This window comes from Aquarana catesbeiana, linkage group LG10, assembly GCF_042186555.1.
Source record: "Aquarana catesbeiana isolate 2022-GZ linkage group LG10, ASM4218655v1, whole genome shotgun sequence".
In the NCBI taxonomy this organism is placed as follows: Eukaryota; Metazoa; Chordata; class Amphibia; order Anura; family Ranidae; genus Aquarana; species Aquarana catesbeiana.
This window is the reverse complement of record NC_133333.1, coordinates 179,146,175-179,174,083: the sequence shown is the minus strand read 5'-3', so window position 1 is coordinate 179,174,083 and position 27,909 is coordinate 179,146,175. Positions and strand designations below refer to the sequence as shown.

The following is a 27,909-nucleotide window of genomic DNA, read 5'->3' as shown; positions in this document are numbered from 1 at the left end:
GAATGAGGCATCCATAATTTTGGAGGGTGCCTGGAGATTGTCTATAATTTTAAAGGGTGCCTTGACTAAAAAAAGGTTTAGAAACACTGCTCTAGTAGAACTGTTTTGTGAATCCCTACTGGGATCTGTTGCTTTTAATGTCACGGAATTCCTTTGCTGCAAATATATTTCTCTGTATGGAGCATCACATTCCATAGCCACATGTTTTTTTGGCGCTTAAAATGCACAAGTAAATATCTTACGGTTAAATAATTTTATTTAATAGATTTTGGTGGCTTACAAACTTTTTGTTAAAATGTTTACTGTAATGAAGATTAGTATAACCAAAGAATAAAATTAACAAAAATTTAAGATAAAAATCAAACATTTTAAATGACTTTCCAGCAGGAAAAACAAAAAAATGAAGTAACAACGTTTTTATGACCACTTTTCTAAAATGCACATCTAGGACAACATTACAAATTAAATTTTGCAAAAAACTAAAAAAGAAAAATTTAGACAAAAACATAAAAGGTTTTGTTTTACATCAATAATACATTAGGAAGAGAGTTAAAATGTTATTTTGTTTAAAACATACCATATTTGGAAAACTGTATATGGCAGTGCAAAAAAAAAATAAAATTGTACTTTAAAAGTGCTATATACAGCAGCGATTTAAAAATAGCACATTTCACATTGGTAAAGCAGTGCAGAAAAAGTTTATCATACTGTATGTGGGACAAGGAATGTTCTCTTCTGAATGGCATGGGTGTTTGAAGAGAAGCCAGTTCTGCGCAGACTGATGAGCAAAACCAAAAGCAATGGGGAGGGTAAGGGGATATTGCAAACCCAGTGTAAACCAATCATTTAAAAAATATATACAGTACTTTTAAGTGCTTTATAATTTTAGCAGTCCAAATAAGTCCCAAAAACTAAAAGATATATCTTTTTTCCCCTGCGAGGTATTTCTTGCGTGGACAAATTTATCATATGCATGGTTACATGAATATAAAAAGGTACGTAGGTTTTAGTCACAGCACTATATTATGGTCCAGACTTGCCCAAAGATTCTGATGTATACTGGGACGGTGAAAAAGAATCCATACAGTACCCTTTGGTTATTGCACAAGCTCCCTCTGGATTACCCCTTTCCTCTATGGAATTGTTGTTTACTAGATTCTGGAGTCTTTGTCGTTCTTGGGCCTGCTTTGCTCTGTTGGCAATATACCGTACTCTGCTTTGACTTCTGGAGGATGTCCTTCGAAGAAAATTCATACTGTCATCCTCATACTGAACTGGCTGAAATTCAGTAGGGGATGTTATATCATTTTCTTTCTCAAAACTTGTTAGCTTCTTCAGTTGCTCTGTGAGAGAATCTGTAGATTTGCTAGAAGCTTTCGTACCATTTGGTCTTCTCTGCACTCTCTGCGATCTTGTAATAAAGCTTCTGCTAATGCTCCTATACTTGCTTTCAAAGTTGCATGTAATATCATCCGAGGTCAAGTCTCCAAGACTTTTAGACATTGACTGACTATTGGATGTTTTATTATTGGGGTTAGACTTGCTAGCTGTTTGTTTGAGACTCTCCACATAAAGTCTATTCCAGGTGTTTCGTCTTGGTAGAGGTGGCAGTACCTCTTCAGGATTTCTGGCCAGAGGTCTTGGACAAAGTTCACCTATTGCTCTGTTGTTGGACAATAAATTTGGGTTTGATTTGCTTTTAGTTACTCCTAAGGAAATCTCTCGAGCTAAAGTTGTTGCTGATCTTGGTCTAATGTTGTTTTTTAAACGAATGCTTTCAAAGTTATCATCAGATATATCAAGATCCAACAAGCCTTTCTGTGCTAAATTGGGCAAAGAGAGATCAATCACTGTGTCGTTAGAGGATTTACTGGAAGACGAAGACATGCTGTCTCTATGACTATTACACTCTAGTTTGCTCCAAATCTTATCATTCATGGTGGCATCAGAATAAACCTCTGCCACCGGAGACTGACACACAGAATTCAAATTCAAGGCTGAGCTGTTTGAAATAACATGACCTTCACTTTTTGTTCTTCTTACAGGTACAGGTGGACCAATCCTGGCCATGGATGGTTGTTGGCTTATACGGTCAACTTGCAGCCTCTGACCTGTAGAAGATAATGAATGTTTTATTGGGTTGTTCAGTGTCTGCTTTTCAGGAAGTCTACCGATTTTGTTTGCCTCTGTAGTGCTGTTGCTTTGATGTAATAATTGCTCTGCTATGTTCTCTTTTACTTGACAATATTTGGTCTTATCTTTTGCAACATCCGCTAATAAAGACATTCCTGGTTTCATATTGCCAGAATTAAAGGTCATTATGGTTTCATTTTTTCCATTTGTGATGGTGAGTATATTTCCATTCTTTTCCTTGCAAGGTCTTTCGGTATTATTGTTAGTATATGTGGATGTACCACTGGATGCTGTCGATATTTTACCTGCAGCAGGTTCAATGTTTATTCCATGCATGTTATTGGAGGTACTTGCTGCTTTAGGACATTCAGAATGAGATCCTGTGGGTTCATCACACACTTTACTGCCATCATTTTTGACTGAGGCAGTAGGTTGGTTAACTTTTGGATCAGGAAAAGGTATTCCCTTGGCAAAGGTGGGTTCTTCTGTAATGGTTTCAAGACTGCATAAAGAAGAGACCGACCTACACATTGAGATTTGTCTGGCATCTGAAAGCAAAAAACAAAATATTATCTATTAACCATCCATGAACCTAAAAAACTACATTAAGTTTTTAAATCTTTATACAACAAATATCATTTTGGTGGCAACGTGTCCCCAAAGTGTTACCTCAACCCTATAGGACACTGAGTGAATTATGGTATAAGTGATTGTTTTCAGTAGGTCTTCCTGATCTCATTTGTGAATGTAGAAAAACAAAGGATTTTTAACTGTATTTATATTACCAGAAAAAGGGAGGGTAACTCTGTGTGCCACATGGACAGAAAGTCCACTGGAGACACAGATCAATAAAATAAAGGATCTAACCCTTCTCCACTCCACATTAAAGCTGAAAAAAGAAATACATGGATGGAATCCCACTTTCAATTAGTATGTAAAAAAACAAGTGTATTAAGTATAAATGCATCCTGACCATAACATCAAATAACTTGACTAGATATTTCTGCATATATAATAGTTTACAATGTTTCGGCGCCACACAGGGTCCCTTTCTCAAGATGACAGCATTACTAAATTGCCTTGAGGAAGAGGCCCTATGTGCACATTACATTATTATTAATTAAAACCGGTTTGGCACATGATTTTCCTTTAAGCTAAGCTTAATTTACGCTATACTGAAAGGATCTTGGATAGCTTACCACACATGGTTCATATCTGGCAGTAGACACCAGCGTTCAGAGTTCATGTTGAAACCACTGATGTAAAATATAACAAGTGCAGAGTTCAAACTAAAAACTGTATGGATAATGGGAAGTGCTGACAGAGCTAGTTAATTTCTGTCACTTGGGTTTAAAAAAAGCAAACAGGCTGTTCATTTTGCAAGGGCATTTTCTCTTTGGAAGGACATTTTCTTTTAGCTGAGAAAATGTGGTGAAAATTCACTTTGTAATTAATACCCAATTGCATGCAAGGAGAAAAAAAAAGTAGTTTTGCTGGGTGTGACCGGATGATGAAGTCAACATAATTTCTCCTCATTCACTAAACCAAAGGAAAATTGTCTTATAAAAGTGGGGCTAATTTAGTAAATCAACCCTACTGTGTTGAAAAATCAGCTTAAACATATGCAATAAATGTACTTCCATGAAAATAAACTTATACCGGTGAAGAGGTTACATCCTGTGCATTGTTTACCCAACAATTGTATAATTATAACCAACCTTTATTCACAATGCTCTGACACAATACTCAGCTAATAACATATCTTGTAAGAGCCAGTTCAATGGCGCCATAAAGGACTTTAGTATAAAGTGACCATGCTGTCAAACAATAGATAGTAAGTACATATTTACAATACATCATGAATGGTCTCTGTCCATATTAGGTCTACTCTAAGCAATATGAATAAACAAGCACATGCTACTTCACTGAACACACAACATGCAAAAACAGGCCACACATTCTTCATGCATGTATAATTTCAAGACAAAATTCAGTAGCAGGGTTTATTTGTTAAAAAAGACTGGCGCTGGTCAGACATGTTACAATCTGGCAGTACAATCTCTTTACAAACTCATTTAGATGTATGTATGAAAAGCTGTGCGAGGGCCTATTGAAACAATCCATACAATTATCACTCAGCTAGACCCTCTACATTACGGAGTAGTTGGTAAATTTGATTGTACAATCAGAGAGGAATAAGTGTGGCCAGCTGGAGAAGTCAACCTTAGGCAATACCTCTTATGTATCTACATATTGGCTTCCTAAGACTAAAATTATTCCAACATTTGAGTTTTACTAGTATCTTGGAAATGTCCAGCTGTTTAAACTTTGATAATAGCATTCAATGGTCACTTGAGTTTTTTAATAACCATTCATTTTCATGCTAGAAGTTATATCGCAGGGAATTGTTCTGCTTGGCCCTCCTGATAATGTAACTTACATTATGCCATTCTTCCTTATTGCTGATATAGATTTCCTTTTGTTACAGAAATACTAAACTCCTCGAAATTTTAAGGTGTACAATTATTGATTTAATGCACCTCTACCCATATAAATTAAAGCTGAATTCCAGACAGATATAAAAGGCTATAATTAATGACATTATGTAATCATTAATACATTAATAAATGCAATTGTAATTGCAAATGGTATCAGAGTATGATCTGGCATCAGCCTCTAACAATCCCTGTACAGGAGACAATCAGTTCATGTGCTGACAAGAAGTATGCCAATAGGAAGAGAGAGCAGAGTGACAGAGATTGGCTCATCATTGTGTTTCTTTCCCTTTCACTCTCCAGTCACTGGCTGGGGCGAGTCCAGGAAAACCCAGGCTCAAAAAAAGAGGGTTGAATGATGTTGGCTATCAGACTGAGCATATCTGGAGGCAGAAAATAATACTGATGGGGAAATTCTGGACTGAAGGTGAATATTACAGAAAAAGCTGTTTTTTGGACTTTATTTCCTAATGTGCTATTTATTTTTATCTTGTTATTTTTGGCTAAGAGTTCTGCTTTAACAGAACACTCAAAATGCTGATAGAAACTATTATTCATGACACTTATTCTAATGACATTGTCTTCGTGCAAAAAGGAAAATGGTCTGCAATATACTGTACAGTATATAACAATATATTGTTATATATATATAATATGTATTTGGATAAAGCAAGGTAAAACTGAAAGCAAACCCACCCCCATTTTAAACAAAATGTCATGTCTGCTATTGGCTTTAGCGCCCAGAAATGCCTCTTTTGTGGGTTCTCCTTATTTAGAACCATTTGTTGCTAGGAGTCTGACTTCCCTACTTCAGGGCCTAAGCCTCGACCTACTTCCGAACCAATCCTCCACCATCTTTTACTCACCTCTAAAGCAGCCCCATCCCCCCCAGCACCTTCAAATATTGGCTTTATTACCCATAAAAGCCTCTTCTGTGGGGCCTCTTTATTTAGTTCCATCTGTTGCTTGGGGCCTGACTTCAAGGTCTGAGCCCTGTACTACTTCCAAGTCAACCCTCCACCATCTTTTACACACCTCTAAAGCAGCGCCCCCCCATGCACCTTCAATTATGGCCACCACTGCAAAATAAGTGGTGCTTCTAGGAAGGGGGGCCATGTTACCAACTCCTATGACGCAGTGTGTACTAGAGCCGAGCAATATCACATAATGGAGGAGGAAATGTCACTGCTTCCCCCAAGCTTTTTTAGCGGTTATGACAGAGGAAGGCATGTCAGAGGAATGCTGGAGAGGCGAGAATAAAATGTACAGGGTGGACTTTGCACATACATTGTAACTTTGCCTTGAATAAGCAAGGTCACAAAGGTCTCTTTAGGGCAGTCTTATTGGACAGAGTACAGTATAAGAAAGCATGTGGAACCTAGATAACCAATAGAAGTAATAGCAGGCACCTAGTGTTGTCAGCTCTTTCAAAGTTTAAAATTGGTGACAGGTTCACTTCAAAGTTGTTTGGGTTATAGATATTAAAATATTAATGTCATGTTGATTTTTGATCTTCATACTGAAGTTTATTATTTTCCTGGTTATTTCGATATTTAAGAGGTATTGACAAAACATCACACAAAAGGCCATCTTACACATGGCTTGTAACCCAGTAACAGTTTGTTACCTTATCTGGCTTGTCCTTTCAGTCTTTTACTAGAGAGTTGAGGAAAATACAAGTGAAAAGGCAGAACACATGACAGTAGTTAGTGAGGAAAGGAATCCAGGAACTTTAATTTGAACATATAGTCCATACAACAAACAGGTACTGCTACATCACAGTGTAATGTCCTCCAGCCAGAGTATTTGTAAGATTGAGAGTAAAATCAGGAAGAGAGATGGATTCAAAAACTGTTAAAAACTATACAAAAAAGGGCATTCTAACCAAAAGCAACTAATCTGATCCTATGGAAGTTTATTATTTTTCTAGGATAGGCACATGGAATCACCCTATGAAGGGTGGACTTAAAAGATTTGATCTTGCCCCTGATCTAGCATATGATGTTTGAGGAAAGATCAGGTTTTTAGGGCCTCTCCAAGTGGTGATAAGAAGTGTTAGAAGTGCTTACTTTAAATTGTTTGTTTAAAAATGTCTAAGGAAGGAAGGAAGCTCCTAGCCATTTATGTGCTGCATCTGCTTGCCTGCATCAGTTGCACATGAAATCATTGCAGGTCAGGCCAAGCCAACGTTTGGTTAGGAACGTACTGGCAAACTCCGGTAGGTGCCAGAGGGGAGTTAGAGAATTTTTATAGATCCAGCTGTCACTTAGTGTCTACAGGCATCCCATCAATGACTAATGTTCTAAAGCTTACATACTATAGTCTATCCTAGGTGTCTCAAACCGGTGGCCCTCCAGCTGTTGTGAAACTACAAGTCCCATGATTGTAAGGCAGACTGTGACAAGCATGACTCCCTCAGACAGAGGCATGATGGGACTTGTCGTTCCAAAACAGCTGGGGGGGGGCACCAGTTTGAGACCCCTGGTCTATCCATTCTTGTGTGTGCTCCACCACTTTTTTTGTGCCGGACTGGGTGCGGGGGTGCGCTGGGTGCTTACACTGCCCTTGTGTTCTTGCTGGGAGACGCGTGCATCCCTTTGCCTTTGGGGGGGGCTCCCTCCGGGCATGTCTTCCCTTAGTCTGTCCATTCTTGTGTGTGCTCTTGCTGTGAGGGCTCTGGGGGTTTGGAATTGAGGAGTTGAGGCTGGGGTGTGTGTGGGGGACCCTCTTGGCATGAGGGCTGCAGCTTGTGCATATATTTGCAGGAGAAATCCTCTGGTTTTTGGCATGGACTGTTGGGCGGGGCCAGATAGGTTGTTTTGTCGGCTGGCTGGTGTGTGTGCTGGGAGGTCTTTTGTCTGTGGTGTGCATTTCCCTTCCGTGTGCGCCTTGCTGTGGGGGCCAGTTGTGCAGTTGGGTAGATTGGATGCACTGGGTGTCGCGTGCATCCCTGTGCCTTTAGGGGGGCTCCCTTCCGGCGTGCCTGCCCTTTGTCTGTCCATTTCTGTGTGTGCTATTGTTGTGAGGGCTCTAGGGTTTTGGAGTTGGGGCCATGGTGTGTGAGGGGTCCCTTGGTGGGGCCTTTTGTCTGCGTTGTGTTGTGCATTGTCTTTCCATGTGCACCTTCAGGCAGGGGTCAGTTGTAGGTACTAAGGAAATCCCAGACTGCTGCACTCTGAAAACGATCATCTTTATTAAAAAATGGTTAAAATCCAACATAAATCATCAGATACGGTAGAAGAATAGCGATAGCTAACGCGTTTCACATACAGAGATGCTTACAGATAGTCTATGAGTAAGCATCTCTGTATGTGAAACGCGTTAGCTATCATTATTCTTCTACCGTATCTGATGATTTCTGTTGGATTTTAACCATTTTTGAATAAAGATGATTGTTTTCAGAGTGCAGCAGTCCGGAATTTCCTTAGTACCTTAGACTTGTGCACAGTCTGCACCAGTTTCCTATTGAAGGTGGAGGTTTTCCCTTACGGTCCACGGAGCTTGGAGAGCGGCATCACCTTTCCAGGGGACGGTTGTAGGTTGGGGTGGTTGCCACTTTTTTGTACAGTTAGACGTAAAACTTATTGAGTATAATACAATCTTTCATCAAGTTACCCATTTAATTCTATTGATACTGGGTTATATACTGTATACCTAGAAAACAGTTAATGGATTTAAATAAATGAAATGCTCTAACTGGAAAAAGAACATCACGTGACATATAAGCAACACACACAGCAAAGACATCGAAAATGTACATTACACCAATGTTTTGACTAGACTCATGGAACTAATGTCTGCAGACTAAAACCACAACACTGAATGAGGAAACTAAGAGAATTCTATGTTGTGACTGATGTTCTACAAAGGTTATAGCGGGACACAGTATCTTACCAGTAAAGAATATAGGGGATTTACTTCGAATTTCCTCCAACTTTTGGACGAACAAGGCATTCATTTCTCTTTGAAGGGTGCCCATTTGCCTTCGAGAATTTTCATGCCAGCCCATTGACTGTTCAGGACTTCCAATACTCTCTAGGCTGCTGGAGCTAGAGGAAACTGAACCACTGCAGACAGGTACCAAATTGACAGTACTTCCATACCTGCCACCTGTTTGGCATTGCCACCTCTGTCTAGGATTACTTTTTATCCCAGCACATTTAGAGTCTCCATTTTTCTTTCCCGGAATAACAATAGACTGAGAGTTTCGGGGTGGATCATTGGCATTCCCAAGGTCACTGAGGGATAATAAGTCTGTCTGTTGCCGCCTTGGCTGATCTGTAATACCATAATATTTCAATTCTAACCTTTCTTCTTGCACACTGCTATAATGTTCGCGAGCTTTAATGTCATGTATAATAGGCTTGGTGCTGGTATTATCATTCCACTTACAGTCTAGATCTGGGCTCTCTTTAGAGCCAATCATGCATTTCATACAGTTGGTGGCCATTCCGATCCTACCTGAACCATTCATTGAGCAACGTGCGAACACACCCATTTTATGAGAAGGGCTGTCATGATGGGGGACTTTTTCAGATCTCCGAAATGATTCGCTGAATGTCGTTCCCCTAGAGATACGAACATGGCCTTTGCTTTTACTAGACCTACAACTCTTACCTTTCAAACCCTTGCTGTGCATTTCCGTGGGACTACCGTCCCTAGATGGTACAATCGGAGAAGCACTTTCAGCCTCTTTATCAAAGCGGGGTATAGAGGAATCATCCGTCTCTCTATCTTCGCTAGCCCCTTCGGAGCTGTTGTCTTTGGAATCAATGGCAATTTCTGGAAAGCCCTTTTTGTGTTTTTGCTGGCCTTTAGTTGGAGCACTGGCGGTTCTTCTCAATATGTGACTACTAATGGAATGTTTCCGATGAAGCTGCCCAGCAGCATGACTGTCCAGAGACGCTTGCTTTGGATTTCTCAGAAACAGTCCTTTTAAGCCCACGGCCTGTTTGACCTGAATGGAAAGCAGCCAGAGGAAAAAAATAATAATTAGAAATTGCTTGCACAACATGAATAGAGTATGATGATGTTCATGTTTCCGCCACATGTAGGTGGACATTTTTGGTCAACAAAACTGGAACCAAAATTATAAAAAACAAAAACACATTGTACAGCTATAAGAAAAAAGGGGACACCAAATAATACAATATGTTTATGATATGGCATTAAAACTATAAGTTTATGTAAAGTAAATAAAATTGTGTCCACAGTGTTTTCCTGTTTTAACAATTTTTTTAAATTCTGTGTATTTTTCCTATGCAGCAAACTATGTCCAAGGTCCATAAAGCTCCTAAATACTTACTAAATTAACAAGCGCGTTGAAGTTTAAAATATTGTAGACAAGGTAGTGTATCATAGCTAGACACAACTATCAGTCTTCTGGAAGAGGTATGTCAAAGCTTATCAACAGAATGTATTGTTGTTTCATTTCTAAGGCTGGCTGCATTACAAAAGCTCAGGAGAACCTAAAGGATCATGCCTAGTGTGTGAGTAGGTTAAATATAGTAAGACAATCAGGATGTTATCATCCAGTAAGTAGAAAACGCTTCTATTTTAGAGAGAGGTTAAACTATGGCAAACCTTGCAGTTGCAAATACTTAAGAATCAACAATTAGGTCATCTAAAAAGAACTGACACCTAAGAAATTATTTGGGGGCAATAGGAAGTGAGCGAGGCTCCAAACATGAATTAAATTCTAATTAGAACTTATATCAAAAACTATTTTAATATATCATTAAAGTGGATGTAAACCCTCACATAAATCAAGTGAAGTGAACAGCCTCAGATGATACATAGGGATGAAACAAATCTCCCTATATAAGTCTTACATGTATATCTGCTGTCTTCAGCTGTATATATCCTTTAGAAAGTGCAGATCGTGTTAAAGTTTTTCTCTTCCTGGTTAGTACTGCACTGAAGCCTGGGCATACAGCCAAGACAGCTGATTGGAGGAAAGGCACACACCCCCTCTCCTCATAGGCAAAGGAAGAAAGGAATGTGCACAGCTCTGCTCTTAGACGGCAAGCTGACTGCTAATCTATTTATAGCAACCTGCTCCGACACACGTCCCGGAGAGCGTGTGAGAAATTATCAGGCTGATAACAGAGCTACGGAGGAAGAGACAGTTATGGGACTTATCTCTTTGAAGAAAGATAAGAAAACACTACAGATCTATGTGCCCAGATCAACTTTCATGAATCTGGTTTACATCCACTTTAAGCTTAAAGTTATAGTTTAGACATTTCAAATGTTAAAGGCCAACTCTGGGCAAAACATGAACCCTTCTCCCACCCCACCCCCCCACCCCCCTTTAACTAATGGCTGGCATAAAAAAAAAAAAAATCTAAATACCCCTTTTACTTACCTAAATCTGCAGTTATGTGATGCTCCATTCCAGAGTCCATGAGGAGTGGTCCTTTGAGTGTCCATGTCACTTGCCTACGTGACATGGACACTTCCTTTTGGCGGTTCAGTGGCAGGATCCAGAAGAAGAGTGATAGTAGTATAAGGGGTCCAGGGGACCAGCCAGTATGGGCACATCTGCAAGGAGTAAAGTGGCAGTCCCCGCACCTGGAAGTGGCTACAGTGAAGAACCCAGAAGGTGGGTTTAGAGAAATATACTTCAACAAGGGAGGGGTCATATTTTGTCTGGAGTTGGGCTTTAATTTTTTAGCCCCAAACATCTTTGGCTTGAGTTACTATAAAGCAGAGGTGTATGTATTGCCACAGCCCATGCAGCCACATTGTAACCTGCTGATTTCTCACACCTCTCCTCAAAATTGATTAAGAGCCTTTCCATCCTGAATTTTTCTTTTATTACCAAGAGTAATAATGGATGGAGGTATTGCCTATAGCAACCATTTACATTCTTTATTATCCCTAATGTGCACTAGAAAAGTATACACCTGGAAATAGTTGCAAAATAAATGTGTTAATTTATTTAAATTCACAACTTTCAGTATTAATAAAGGATAGCCAATTCAAAAACTTGATTTTTTTTAAGTATGCTTTTACCTCTGCCTTTTTAACAAACAATTGAAAGCTGCCATTGTAGATCCAAGCACTGAAAATATTACAGTATTTAGATTATTCCTGCATGGTAACTGCAGTCATAGACCAAGAAGAAAAGAAGACATGCTATTAATACCCGTTTGATTTATATTTTCAGTGCCAGCATCCAAAAATGATGATTTCTATGCAGCACTAAACTCATGTGACTACTAGAGAGCAAAAATTACTATAAACATGCTGCCCCTGTATAAGTTAAGCCAAAACCCGACCATACATTATCCCATGTATTTTCAGATAGTCAACTGTGCAAATCTGCAAGGGTTTCTGGTGGCTTTCTTGTTCTCTAGACATGAGACAAAGAAAATCTGTTCAGGAGCTAACTGCTTCTAACAGTTTGTGAACTGCAGTGCATACATGTGAACAGTGCAGCAGAGAAATTAACATTCATGACTCCTGGCATGGAAGACATTGAGGTAAGTGGAACAGTAACAATCCTCATTCTTAGTCCATATCTACTGTATAGACACAGACACACTGACCATAAACAACGCAATCCAATGGATCTGTGATGAGAGCTTTCAAGTTAGGGGGATTTAAAAGCCAGAGGTAAGATGTTATCATTTTAAAAGTTGTTCACTATCCATGGATATAATAAAAAGGTCAAGGAGTTTAAAAAAACATGGTTGTTCTTAAAGGATTACAAGGGTTTAGTTGTTTCCTCATCACATTTCAAACCCATGATATATATTAATCTAAACAGAAAAAGCACAATTAACACAGAAACCAACAGCACAACAATGGCAGATTATAGATACAGTGCAAATTGTGTCAAGCACGCATATAAGCTTTAGAATTCACAGAGCTGGTTAGACTGCCGTTGGCTGAAGCAAGACATGAGCAGATCACAAGTTGTACTGTAAGTGAGTTTATGAGTGCAGATCATGAGACATAATCATTACATTCTCCTTAGTGAACTGAGATCATGAAGAATGTATTGCTGGCATTGTCACAGCATTCCATGTATACTTGCCAACCTCTGCGGCACAATCTGCCGAAAAGCAATTTTACGACCCCTGACATCTCTTTTTGCCTATAAAAAATATATGTCCTCAATGCCTCATGAATTATTAATAACATTTTGCTGTGCCTGGTTTCTCTAAGCTTATTATTTTCATTGATTCCCTCTGTATAATAATGAAGAAATAAGGTATATTATCATCATTCATTCAGGCAGCGTGCAGTATAGAGCAGCTATCCAAATTAAGACATATTGGGGAGACATTTATGGAAACTGAAAAAGAGGGGGAAGGAGCTGGAACACACAGAACAGGGAAGACATTAAAGATTATTTCAAAAGGCAAATAAAAACGTGAAAAGCAAAGTAACTAATGGTAACCATCTTTCCTCTTTGCATCAGCTATAAACGAGTGTAGAATAACATTTGTTTGGTTACCATGAGTTATTATATTAACTTACTAACAACCACAATTGGCATTATTTGGCAATGTGAAGTCTAATGCCCCGTACACACGGTCGGACTTTGTTCGGACATTCCGACAACAAAATCCTAGGGTTTTTTCTGACGGATGTTGGCTCAAACTTGTCTTGCATACACACGGTCACACAAAGTTGTCGAAAAATCTGATCGTTCTAAACGCGGTGACGTAAAATACACGTACGTCGGGACTATAAACGGGGAAGTGGCCAATAGCTTTCATCTCTTTATTTATTCTGAGCATGTGTGGCACTTTGTCCATCGGATTTGTGTACACACGATCGGAATTTCAGACAACGGATTTTGTTGTCGGAAAATTTTATATCCTGCTCTCAAACTTTGTGTGTTGGAAAATCCGATGGAAAATGTGTGATGGAGCCTACACACGGTCGGAATTTCCAACAAGGTCCTATCACACATTTTCCGTCGGAAAATCTGACCGTGTGTACGGGGCATAAGTCTGAGAGGTGTTGTGGATAACAGCAATTGGACATCAGAATTTATGTTTAATTCGTGTTTCAGACATCAGATTTTAATTGGTTGCCTATACGCAATAAAAGCTAATATCTGATTACTTGTGATGGTTTGCTTGTGACATCACAGCCCTGCGCCTGATAGCACAGAAAGACAATCATTCTTTAAAAATGTAGGAAACTACAGGGGCCTTCTAAATAAATTTAGCCCAGTGCTTACCAATGCTATAAGTAGTTATGGGCTGGGTGTAAGTTCCCCATGATGGCTCATGCAGAGTAAGGTCTGTGCAGCAAACCCTGTTTTTTGGGATGAAGATGCAAGCTAATACCATGTGTGAAAGCAATAATACCATTGGCTATAAATACCCAGTCGAGGCACTAATGTTATTTGCTGGGAAGGTAGTCTATGACTGCCTCATTGCTTTTTCTTAACTGAAGTTACAATATAAAAGCCCTATTTATTATTGTTTAAAAAGAAAACTATCATATTTGCCCTTAATATTCCTGCTTAAAACGGATGAATGGAAATGTAATAATATTGATAAAGATAATATGACTGGCTGCTACCGGCAACAAAGACCGTATCAAATAAAACCCAGTTTGTATCTCTTGACCATCATGGTATTATTATTATTATTATGGAGATGATCCAAATACTTAGGGTAATTGTGTTTAGGTCAGTTTTGAGTGTGGAAAGGCACAAGAAAGAAAGATGAAGGCAGTATGTCAGTCTTGCAGGTATGAATTCTGTGAGGAATACACAAAAGTTAAACATAGTAAATATTTTAATTTTTAAAAATTCAAAAAGGCTTTTGAGGTTAAGGTTTTACTGATGGATCCATATTGCCGCTAATAAGATAAATGTGGAAGTTTTCAGATGATTGATAAACAAACACTCTCTACATATAGATCAAAAAGGTCATACTTACAGAATATGGCATATGGTTGATGTGGTACTGTACATACAGGAATTGAAGACAGGCCATGTTTGGCAAATTTGGCTGTTCAAAAAGCAGCTGCTTTCTATGGTTTGGAATTTATGAAGCAAGTGATAGTCTGAGGACCTGAAGATGCCAAAAACTAAAAGCCATAGCCCATCCTGCTAATTGCTTGAAACCAATATTATTAGACATGGCAATCAATTTAGTTTAGAAACAGAATGCCTTTCCGGTCTTGTTCAATTTTCTGTACAACCATATAAAATGAACCTGCCCAATCAGAGAAAAATGACAGGTTCTTTTGATAGCCCCCATTGACACTTCCTCCCCACACTTTCCCAATTCCCTCTTGGCCTGCTGGAGCCCTAAAAAGTCAGTCTGTGTCGGCACTTACACAGGTTATTGGGCTTACCCCCTCCCCGAAGTGACAGTATTTTGGAAAAGGTATTGGACAAATAGTTGAATGCCACTGGTCTTTGTTCAATACACCATAAAGCCCATAGAGTTTTCAGCCCCTTAGCTCTGCTTTTTATCCTTAGGAGCAATGGGATTTCTCTAGGATACGACATTCAAAAACAACCTCTGCGCCTTTCTTTCCCTTTCTGATAAGGTTTAGACTCCATTAATGCTCAATCTAAAGTCCTCTGACCACTATAAACTGCCAAAACGGTACAGGTAATACTCTGTTGTTTGCATGATGCCATTTGTACCAATATACAGTATCTCAGAAGAGGGAGTACACCCTCACATTTTTTGTAAATATTTTATTATATCTTTTCATGTGACAACACTGAAGAAATGACACTTTGCTACAATGTAAAGTAGTGAGTGTACAGCATGTATAACAGTGTAAATTTGCTGTCCCCTCAAAATAACGCAACACACAGCCATTAATGTTGAAACCGCTGGCAACAAAAGTGAGTACACCCCAAGTGAAAATGTCCAAATTAGAGGTCGACCGATATATCGGCCGGCCGATATATCGGCCGATATTTGGTGTTTTTTACTTAATCGGCATTGGCCGATTGTGCTGATAAAAAAGCCGATATAGCTTCAGCGCGACTTGCAAAAGACTTCTGTAATAGAAGTCAGTGTAAGTTGTCTGTGTGAAGCGACTTCTCCCCCTCTCTGGGCAGCCTGCCAAATCTGATAAAAAGAACCTGAAGGATACAATGTTTACACTTATGAATGAACTAAATTCAGTGTGTAGAAGTTCTCAGTTTAACCATTTAAAGACTAAATCTTTTCTGACACTTGTTGCTTACAAGTAAAAATCCTGTATTTTCTGCTAGAAAATCACTTGGAACCCCCAAACATTATATATATTTTTTTTAGCAGAGACCCTAGGGAATAAAATAGCGGTTGTTGCAATATTTTATGTCACACGGTATTTGCGCAGCAGTCTTTCAAATGTAATTTAAAAAAAAAAAATACACTAATAAATTTAAAAAAAAAACTAAGCAGTAAAGTTAGCCCATTTTGTTTCATCCAGAAGTTTTGATTACCTGTTTTTGTGTATTTAATATTTAAGAGAGGTTTTTTTTATATTTTTTTAATCTAAATTCTACATACAAGTGAACTGATTGGAGGTTTGTTTTGTTTAATAAATGTTTAAATGTAAAAAAATTTCCGTATCACTGAAGGTTGCTTTCACACTGGAGCGGGCATGCATTGACGGTAAAAGACTGCTAGTTTTAGCGGCTCTTTACCGTCATTTTAGCGGCGCTATTCGGCTGCTAGCAGGTCGCTTATAACCCTGCTAGCGGCCGAGGAAGGGGTTAAATGCACCCCTGAAGCGCTGCTGCCGAAACGCTTTGCAGGCGATTCGACAGCGGTGCGCATTCATTTCAATGGGCAGGAGTGGTGGTATACACCGCTCCAAAGATGCTGCTTGCAGAACTTTTTTTAATATCCTGCCAGCACATCGCCTCAGTGTGAAAGCACTCGGGCTTTCACACTGAGACTGCAGGGGAGTCGTTTGACAGGCACTTTACAGGTGCTATTTTTAGCCCAAAAGCGCCTGAAAAACGCCCCATTGTGAAAGGGGTCTAACTGTTAGATTTTATGAGATGAAGGTAAAAAAAAAAAAAAAAAATCGGCCTAATATATCGGCCCAAAAAAATCGGCATCACATATCGGCCATCGGCCACCGCGATTTGTAAATATCGGCATCGGCATCGGCCAGAGAAAAACCCATATCGGTCGACCTCTAGTCCAAATTGGGCCCAATGAGCCATTTTCCTTCCCCGGTGTCATGTGACTTGTTAGTGTTACAAGGTCTCAGGTGTGATTGGGGAGTAGGTGTGTTAAATTTGTTGTTATCACTCTCACTCTCTCATACTGGTCAGTGGAAGTTCAACATGGCACCTCATGCCCAAGTACTCTCTGAGGATCTGAAAAAAGAATTGCTGCTCTACATAAAGATGGCCTAGGCTATAAAAAGATTGCCAAGACCCTGAAACTGAGCTGCAGCATGGTGGCCAAGACCATACAGCTTTAACAGGACAGGTTCCACTCAGAACAGGCCTCGCCATGGTCGATCAAAGAAGTTGAGTGCACGTGCTCAGTGTCATATCCATATGTTGTCTTTGGTAAATAGACGTATGAGTGCTGCCAGCATTGCTGCAGGGGAGAAGGGGTGGTGGGTCAGCCTGTCAGTGCTCAGACCATACGCCGCACACTGCATCAAATTGGTCTGCATGGCTGTCATCCAAGAAGGAAGCCTCTTCTAAAGATGATGCACAAGAAAGCCCGCAAACAGTTTGCTGAAGACAAGCAGACTAAGGACATGGATTACTGGAACCATGTCCTGTGGTCTGATGAGACCAAGATAAACTTATTTGGTTCAGATGATGTCAAGTGCGTGTGGCTGCAACCAGGTGAGGAGTACAAAGACAAGCGTGTCTTGCCTACAGTCAAGCATGGTGGTGGGAGTGTCATGGTCTGGGGCTTCATGAGTGCTGCCGGCACTGGGGAGCTACAGTTCATTGAGGGGACCATGAATGCCAACATGTACTGTGACATACTGTAGCAAAGCATGATCCTCTCCCTTCAGATACTGGGCTGCAGGGCAGTATTCCAACATGATAACGACCCCAAACACACCTCCAAGACGACCACTGCCTTGCTAAAGAAGCTGAGGGTAAAGGTGATGGACTGGACAAGCATGTCTCCAAACCTAAACCCTATTGAGCATCTGTGGGGCATCCTCAAACAGAAGGTGGAGGAGCTCAAAGTCTCTAACATCCACAAGCTCCGTGATGTTGTCATGGAGGAGTGGAAGAGGATTCCAGTGGCAACCTGTGAAGCTCTGGTGAACTCCATGCCCAAGAGGGTTAAGGCAGTGCTGGAAAATAATGGTGGCCACACAAAATAGTGACACTTTGGGCCCAATTTGGGCATTTTCATGTAGGGGTGTACTCACTTTTGTTGCCAGTGGTTTAGACATTAATGGCTGTGTGTTGCGTTATTTTGAGGGGACAGCAAATTTACACTGTTATACAAGCTGTACACTCACTACTTTACATTGTAGCAAAGTATAATTTCTTCAGTGTTGTGACATGAAAAGATATAAGATATTTACAAAAATATGAGGGGTGTACAGACGATGTATCTCTCTCTATACATATATACATTTGTACAGGAAGTGTGAGAAATGCAGATTGTATTGCATTTCTGTTTTATTTGCTTTTTATTCTTTAATAAAGAAACCTGTAAGTTCGTACTCAATGGGCAAAGTGATTGGTGTTCTTTGTGAAATGCTAAGTAACTCCAGTGAAAGCTGATGCTTTTTTCCTTGTTTTTTAAGATACAGGTTCCAGGGCTGCTATTCAAAACCTGGCTACGGTACTTACTGAGTCACTGGTCTGGAAAAAGCATGCAGCCAGCGAAATCTGAAAAAAGTCTGAACCTCCTCCTGCATTCCATGTCAGCCAGGATAAGGATAACCACCCAAACCTGAACCTATAAAAACAGTGAGCAAAGACAGTCCATATTTCAATCTATACCCCTTAACTTTCTGCTATGCAGAACATTAAGCACTGCTGTCTATGACTGATGTGGAATGGTTGCATAGTAACAAGAGTAACATCAGAACTGAATACTTCAAGAACCCGGACAAGTATTGGGAAATTGAAATTGTTGCCTTGCCTTAAAATATTGTATTTAAAAAGAAAAAAGGCTTTAGTGTTTACGCTCCAGGATTATCCTTGTCCCAAAAGCTTGTGACATGGATTTTTTTTGGAATAGCCTTCTTCCAGAGAATCCTAATAGGTCACTTTGGTAAGTGAACTGTGAAACACATCCAAATCAGCAAGCTACATGTCAATTAATTGCCCTTCTGGGACCTAACACCATCAATGCTCTAAAGAGCTTTGTTTGAATTTTTACAATGAAAAATGTATGAAGGGGGGAGCCTCCTGGGAATTTGCAGGCTATATAATTTGACAACACAGATCTATAAAAAGATACATGAAACAATGCAAACCAAATTATCAGCGGAATGTAGAAGTTGGCAAGTATACAGATTGACTCGAATGCAAACATTCTTGAACGAAGAAACACACGGATGCATTCACACAGAGTACTGTGAAAAAAACATTTCACCTATGACATGACTTTGTGGGTTATTGAGTATGAAAATGAAGTGCTGCTGTTTGCAGTGCATTTCCTATGTGCAATTATAATAAAACAAACAAAACAATTTAAAAGAAAAGTATTCAGTTAGACATTAATTGGCAACCCAGATCAAATGCAAGATTATTTTGTTAAAGGAAAACCAAGACCCATTTAGAAGGCGATCCAGAATGGCTCATTTAAAATAGACTGACACGTGTACATGCCTTGATTTTTAATACAATGGGAACCACAGAGGATTTTATGACAATTTTTGGTCAGGTGACCGTAAAAGATTGACGAATAAATTAGCATTGCTACATTAAGGGACTTAGAGGACAACAATGAGCAAACAAAGAAAAAAAAATTACTTGGACAAAGAACAATGTTGATTTTAAAGACCTAATAAAAGATAATTAGTTAATCTTAATTTGCTAGTAAAAGATTGCATTTTTCAAGTTTAATTTTATATAGGGTATGCAAATATGTGTTTTATATATAATGTGCCTAGAGTAAGCCATGGCTTTTCAATTTTTTTGCATAGCAACCAAAACATTATTGTGATGGAAGCTTTTAGCACAGCTTAAAGCGCAACTCCACTTTTGTTGAGAAAAAAACATCCCCCTATGGGTGATCTATGCACATTGCAAGGATTTTAACAACCTTTGTTGCAGATTCCTACCTTTTGTTATTCTGAAGTAATCCATGTGTGTTTGTCCGTGCCTCTGTACTGAATGGGTCTAATGGGGGTGGTTTCATAATTAACTGTCAGTCGTGCAGCTGCAGGGCACTAATGAGGAAATCTGCTGGACCTGCATCCCTTTAGACGTGCTCCTATTGAAAGTATCTCTCCAAAAATGAAATTTTTGTTGCAGGGGATGCCTGAAATCTGATTTGTATCTTAGGCAGACTTCTTGGAAAATTTGTGAGCCAATCACACAAGCAGGAAATTATGTTTCTGGGGAGTGGTCACTACACACTCTGTACAGAACAACTCCATGTAGCCAAATTGCAATGCATTCTCAGAAAATTACAGTGGCTTCAGATTGAAATGAAAAGGTAATTTTTAATAACATTCAATTACAATATGATTAGTGTCGCAATTATATGTGCTATATTATTTTTTCTTTACTTGCCATTTTTTCCCCCACTAAAGTGGAGTTACCCTTTAAGTGTGACCTGGTGTTACTGGTTACAACACACAGCTGTACATGGTAGTAAAATGTGTATAGCTTGTATAATTTGAATCTGCCTGCTCTGTAGTTTTGACTATTCTATTCCCTCAGGCACAAATCATTTGTAAAGGGGTACATTACTGAAAATGGTTAAATGGATCATCTATATGCCATCAATCAAAAGGGCGCATAAAACATGGGGCATTTCTTTATGTAAAATGCAAGGCAGCTGACATGGCATTTTTTTTTGTTACATGTTTGAGACTGGGATCAGTCTTTTTCCAAGTGTAATGGAGATGTTCCGCCTGGATGCGATTTGAATTAAAGGCACTCAACAGGCAGGGATGGCTACATCTGAGACCAGGTCTGGCGATACTATGTTCAAGGAGGAGGCCAAACACTTGAAGATAGCCTTGAACAAGCAAGTGTGCACCTCCAAAACTTCTTGGCTGTTTTTATAAGAGATGCAACCAATTCCATTGTTTCCATGCACTCAACTGTCTAGCTTCCACCCCAGGTCTCAGGCATAGCCCTCCCCCTGCAGAGCTGAGCGCTTATTTTTTAGATCCAGATATCTACATGACTTAGTCCTAACATTTTATATAGACAGGCCTACAAGATCACTAATTTTTACCTTTATTGTGAAGTCATGTCGCAACCGAATTCTATCTCTAGGTGCCATATTTGATATGGTTCTATTTAGCAGTAATATATATTGTTTACATAATCCCTTTATGGCACAACTTCATGCTGTGTTTTTACTATTCTTGCAGGACTGGAAGTGGACAGGTGACATCAATTCTCCTAACATCCTTTCCAATTCCACTAACCATACCACCATCATTCCATCTTGCTTTTTCTAGTGGTGAGTTTAATAACAGTATTGCAAACTCCTTCAACCTTATAATCCCACTCTATTCCCCCCCAATAAATCAGTTTATTTTGGAAATTGTTGGCCATCCAAGTACTAGTTGGGGCACAGCAGCCTAAATCCACTGGATGCTCATACACATTCAGTCCTATCACAGTGTTAACAAGGAAGTATTGGGCCATAAGTAAATTTAGCAAGCCAGATTCCAATAAAAGGGAAGTATTTGAGAGTCTGTTGTTGCTAGCATTAAATAGTAAGAAGCAAAGGTGGGGGTGAGACCAGTTCACTTTGAGGTTTAACTCTGCTTTAAAGGGAACAAAGGGGTCTATATTTAGGAATTCTTTCACATAAGGTGCACAACTTACACCCAGAATTTGTACATTTTACTTTTTAGAAAAATGCGTGAATCTGAATGAAAATATTTACAAATGGACCCCATAGTATTTTTTATATTTTCTGTTGAGGGTCAGATTTTTGTCCTATTTTCTTTTCAATCCTGAAACTATGAAAAAGGAAGCCTGTCTGAAAATCAGAAGAGGTCCAAGTATAAACACAGCAGAAGGACTAAGTGGGGCCACTCTCTCTTCCATCAGAGATTGGAACCATCTGCATTAGTCAGTTATACACAGACAACAAGCATGCGGGTAGTACCATGTATTTTTGTTTGAAAGCCCAGTAGGCTCTTCAAAGAGTCATGGATTCTCCTTTATTCAATGCTTGTCCACACCAGGGCTTAAAATATATCTATGTCCAAATAAGTGGACAACTAAAATGCATTCTTGTCCAACTTAGTGCTGTGAATTTCTGTACTAAATTTTTTGGTGCAAAAATCAAAGTAAAAAACGAATGTAACATTTTACCTTTGGATAGAAATGTACAATTTCTGCAAACAGAATCATGGATACTCCTTTATTCAATGCTTGTCAAATACAGAGTTTAAAAAAAAAGCAAAAAAAATTATATATATATATAAAAAAAAAAAAAAAAAAAAAAATGTATAAACTTCCTAAACAGTTACAATAGATCTGACCAAAAACCATCATTTTTTTATCTGCAAAACTAGTTTTTACGTGTGATAAATGCTTTCTGAAATTGGGACTTTTTTTACCTGTGCCTAATCCATACTGAAAATGTATTCATATCCAACTAAGGGGACAACTAAAATGCATTCATGTCCAACTCAGTGTTGTCAATTTCTGTACTAAAATTTTAGGCGCAGAAATCAATGTCAAAAACTAATGTGACATTTTACCTTTGGATGGAATGCACCATTTTAAATGGATACATCTTAAATCCTGTTGTTATCAGGACCCAAAAGTTAGAAAACTTATGATCACACTTGAGTGAAAATGTATGAAAATGTAATTACACACAAAATGTTATTATACAGAAAATAAATCATACTGCACTGATTTCCCCTTATCTCAACCTGTTCTGAGGTCCAATAACCTAACCTGTCCAGTAAGCCTGGAAAGCTACAGTTAATGCTTTTAAACAACATTGGTCTTTTATCATTCAGTGTTAAAATCAACTTACATACAAATACATTGCTTAATCACGTTAAAGTAGAACTGAGCCCAATCCCCACTGGACAGTCTACACTATATTACCAAAAGTTTTGCGACACCTGCCTTTACACGCACATGCACTTTAATGGCTTCCTAGTCTTCACCTGTAGGGTTCAATATTGAGTTGGCCCACCCTTTGCAGCTGTAACAGCATCAACTCTTCTGGGAAGGCTGTCCACAAGGTTTAGGAGTGTGTCTATGGGAATGTTTGACCATTCTTCCAGAAGTGCATTTGTGAGGTCAGGCACTGATGTTGGAGAGAAGGTCTGGCTCGCAGTCTGTGCTTTAATTCATCCCAAAGGTGTTCTATTGGGTTGAGGTCGGGACTCTGTGCAGGCCAATCAATTTCCTTCACCCCACCCAAACTTGCTCATCCATGTCTTTATGGACCTTGCTTTGTGCACTTGTGTGCAGTCATATTGGAACAGGAAGGGGCCATCCCCAAACTGTTCCCACAAAGTTGGGAGCATGAAATTGTCCAAAATGTCTTAGTATGCTGACACCTTAAAAGTTCCCTTCACTGGAACTAAGGGGCCAATCCCAACCCCTGAAAAACAACCCACACCAAAATCCCCCCTCCACCATATGATTTGGACCAGTACACAAAGCAAGGTCCATAAAGACATGGATGAGCGAGTTTGGGGTGGAGGAACTTGACTGGCCTGCACAGAGTCCTGACCTCAACCCAATAAAACACCTTTTGGGGTGAAATAGAGCGCAGACTGTGAGCCAGGCCTTCTCTCCAACATCAGTGCCTGACCTCACAAATGCGCTTCTGGAAGAATGGTCAAACATTCCCACAGACACACTCCTAAACCTTGTGGAAAGCCTTCCTAGAAGAGTTGAAGCTGTTATAGCTGTAAAGGGTGGGCCAACTCAATATTGAACCCTATGGACTAAGACTGGGATGCCAATTAAGTACATGTAAAGGCAGGTGTCCCAATACTTTTGGTAATATAGTGTATATGGTGGTAGAGTAGAAATTTTATATTAGACCGAATGAATATTTCATGTACAGGCTGGATGGAGAGCATTTTGACAAGAAGCTGTGTGGTGCAGATTAGACAGCACGGCTGAGATTGTGATGGATCACAGCCAGATAAGAGTGGGGTTAAAACAAATGTAGCAGCACTGTTCCCAAGAACCTACTTAGAAATGAAACACTTGTAAAAGTGGACAAGCCTCAATTTTTTCCTGGTAATTCAATAATGGAGTTCCAAGTGGAAGGACATACTTTTTGACATTGACTATTTTTCTTTTTTTTTTCCATAGGGAATGGATAAAATCATTATCATTTTTTTTTTGTTCTGTTTTTTTTGTGTGACCCGTTGAGACCCTTTCATTTCTTTTAGGCACAATAAGAAATAGGAAGAAAATTCTGAAAAGTGAGGGAAACCTTACCTGAGAAACCGAAAACAAGTGTCCCAATTGGAATCACCTCTATTTCTCTTCTAATGACAACTCAAAATATTGTATGAGTTGTCACCAAGACGAGCTGAGAAGGATAATCTCCCTTATTGACAGAGTTCTAACCCTTGCCCCCTCTCAAAAACTAGGATCGATGGGTCCTTTTCTAGGACAAAATATGGCCTTATGATTGCTTTTTGTTAATAACATTGGCAGCAAATCCCATGTTTGAAGGACCTGGCTGCTTCAATTTCTGCTCACAATTCAAACACATATCAGTGCTTTCTCTAACATTGATCATTACTAGATTGTGTGCATGTTAATGGTAGGGAAACTATATTGTAAACTCACTGGTTTAAGGACAAGAGTTAAGTCCTCAATACTCTCTGTAAAGCGCTACAGATAATTTTTGTGTTGTATTAATGCAATTAATGATTGATGTGATGGAACACAGAAAAAAAGAAGCTAAACAAAAATGCAAACTTGCAAAGCACAATAAAAAAAAACTAAAAACAAACCAATAATATAACACATCAAAAAGGACACTCAAAGGGGAAAGCCTCTGAAACATAAATTGGTTCCTTTTTCACCCTGGATCAGCTTCATAAATGGTCTTCTAAAGGTTGTGGATGGCCTATTAGTAGTAGGACAATCCATAAAATGAACTGATTGTTTAAATGTGTCAGAAGGAAACAATGATGCTTATGAGTTGACTTGTCGGAAAACATGCAGAATGTGTGAGTGTCTGTCACTCACTACACCTTCCTGTGACATGAGGGGGGTACCTTCATGGCTCCTAAATAGTTTCTGCTTCTAAAAGTAGATTTTTGACACAGAGAAGTCCACTGAAATCACAAACAGACAGAGTAAAGGTAAATCAGAAAGAAACAACATTAAAAGTGAAGAGAAGAACTTCACAGCTAGACTGAATAAGAGAACAAACAGTGAAACATTATGCAGGTTAGACAGACCACATACAGTAAGACGCAACAGAAAGCTTGTTCAAAGAGACAGCTTGGCAGAGTTAAAGGGTTTGGGACTTGGGTTCTACTCATAAGACGATTTGTTTGCACTGCATTCAAACAGAAAAGCAGAATATTTGGCATATGCACATTTCTGGATAACATTTTACTGCTTGAACAGAAGGGACTGCAGCAACTTAAACAACAACAACAAAAAAAACACAAGCTAGAAAAGAAGAAATTAGGCTAAAGCTGACACACCAAAACATGTATTATTGTGTGCTGGTAAGGTTGCTTAAAAAGGCACACTAAAAAAAGTCTGTAGTTGGAGAATTTCTATTCTATTGGAAATTTCTGAAAGGATACATACATGTAGGACTATAATCTCCAGAGTGCATTGCTAGCATCTGATAATTAGCCCCTTCCCCAAGTATAAGTAGAACAAATGAAGAGTTGGGTAAGTCTTACTAGACATAATAAGAATACTGATTAACATTTTTATTATTAAACAGGATTTATATAGCAACAACAGTTTTGCGAAGTGGAAGAAAATACAGCAGCAATACAATTCAGTACCAGAAGATTAGGAGGGCCCTGCTCCTGGGAGCTTACAATCTAATAAGGAGGGGCTGGTGGAACAAAAGGTAACAGCTGCATGGGATGAACTGATGGGAGAAATAAAATATTTGGTTATTAGCTGAAGGCAGGATAGGCTTCCTTGAAGAGATGAATTTTCAGGGTTTGCCTACAAATGGACAGAGTAGGAGATAGACGGACAAATTGGGGTAGGGATTTTCAAAGGATGGGAGAGGCTCTGCAGAAGTCCTGGAGAGGAGCACGAGAGGAGGGACAAGGGAGGTAGAGAGCAGGAGGTCTTGGGAGGAGTGGAGAGGATGGTTTGGGTAGCATTTGGAGACAAGATTGGTGATGAGGCTTGGTGCAAAGTTGTAAATGGCTTTGTAGGTTATGGTTAATGTTTTGAATTTTATTTGGTGGGCAATGGGAAGCCAGTGGAGGGAGAGGGGTGGTGGACACTGAACGGTTGGGAAGGTGGACGGGTCTGGTAGTAGCATTCATATTAGACTGAAGAGGGGATAGCCTGCAAAGAGGTAGGCCTGCGAGAAGGGCGTAACAATAATTAAGGCGAGAGATAACAAGGGAGTGAATAGGTTGCTTAGTGGTTTCAATGGTTAAAAAGGTGAGTATTTTGGGGATGTTACAGAGATGAAGTCCGCAAGATTGGGACAGTGATTGGATTTGGGGCTGAAAGAACAGTTCAGAGTCCAGGATCCCACCTAGTACCCTAGCATGAGGGGAGGGACTGATAGTTGTATTATTGATCTTGATGGAGCACGGGCAGGAGGGGAATATTATAAGTTCAATTTTAAAAAGATTGAGTTTGAGGAAGTGGTGTGACATCCATGCTGAAATGTCAGTTAATAAGTTAGTAATGCAAAAGGAAACTGAAGGAGTGAGGTGAGGAGTAGAGCGATAGATTTGGATGTCATCAGCATAGAGATGGTACTGGAAGCTGTGGGAGTTTATCAAGTGACCAAGGGAGGAGGCGTAGATGAAGAAGGGGAGGAGGTGTAGATGAAGAAGAGAGGGAGTCCAAGGACAGAACCTTAGGGACCCCTACAGAAATAGGAAGTGGAGAAGAGGAGACAGAGTTATAGGTAACAATGAAGGAGCGCTGTGAAAGGTAGGAGGAGAACCAGGAGAGAGCAGACTCTTGAAGGCCAAGAGAGTGGGGTTTTTTGAGGAGGAAGGGATGGTCAACAGTATCAAAGGCCACATAGAGGTCTAGTAGTATGAGTATGGTGTATTGGCCATTGGTTTTTAGTAGCTCATTAGTGAGTTTCAGTAGGGCAGTTTCAGTGGAGTGTAGTAAGTGACTGTAAGGGGTCAAGAAAATTGCTGTCAGTGAGGTAGGAGCTCAGATGGTTGTAAACTAAGCATTCTAAAAAGTTAGAGATAAATGGGAGCAAGGAGATTAGGTTGTTCAGGCTGGTGGGCTCCAGTGAGGGCTTTTTAAGTATGGATGTTATCAGCGCATGTTTTAGAGGGGAAGGGAAGGTACCAGTAGAGAGGGAGTGATTAAAGATGTGAGTGAGGGAGCATAGGATAGAAGAAGAGGGGGACTGTAGTAGCTGTGAGGGAATGGGATTCAGCGGACAGGTGATAAGGAGGGCTTCTGGGAAAACTTCAGCAACCTCTTCAGTAGTAGCAAGGTCTAAAGAGGAAAGTTAAGTGGGATAGGCATCTTTACAGTGGAGATACCCCGACTAATTGTGTCAGTCTTGTTTTTAAAGTGATTGGCAATCTTGTGAGCAGTGAATGAGTTACTGGGTGGAGGTGGAAATTTGAAAGTTATTAGAAAAGAGACGACGAGGACTTGAGGACAGAGTATTAATGATAGAGACAAAGTAGGCTTGTTTGGCAGCATGGAGGGATGAATTGTATTTTAAGAAGGCAGATTTATTATAGGCTGAATGCTTTCTGGGATTTGGTTTTACGCTGTAATTGCTCCAGTGCATGGCTAGGTCTTTGTTTTTAATTTTGGATAAAGTAATGGAGTGTTTTTACCTGTCATAAATCCCTGCAAATTAAAGGAATTCCTTGGGGACTCCAAGTCGCCAGAAATAGTGTGCCATTGGAAGATTTCCCCTGTATTACTTTTTTGGGGACAACCCAAAATTTTGGATTTTTTTTAATTTCACTTTTAATAATAATGGTAAACAGGACAAATAGAAAGGGTGAATCT

The 27,909-nt window shown here is 39.5% G+C and overlaps 1 protein-coding gene across 7 annotated transcripts in view; it reads right to left on the bottom strand.

The window, feature by feature from the left end:
• Positions 1-238: 238 nt before the first annotated feature.
• Positions 239-27,909, bottom strand: part of PLCH2 (phospholipase C eta 2) — a 1,074,339-nt gene continuing 1,046,668 nt past the window's right edge. For 5 of the 7 annotated variants that reach the window (XM_073602999.1, XM_073603003.1, XM_073603004.1 and 2 more), the window contains 3 exons: positions 24,969-25,028; positions 9,246-9,585; positions 239-2,681 (listed from right to left, as the gene is read on the bottom strand). In XM_073602999.1, coding sequence (XP_073459100.1) covers positions 1,024-2,681; positions 9,246-9,585; positions 24,969-25,028 — 2,058 coding nt within the window. In that variant the 3' untranslated portion in view covers positions 239-1,023. Of the gene's footprint in view, positions 2,682-6,255; positions 6,285-8,522; positions 9,586-24,968; positions 25,029-27,909 lie in introns of all 7 variants that reach the window. The other 2 variants (XM_073603005.1, XM_073603002.1) reach the window with 2 other exon arrangements.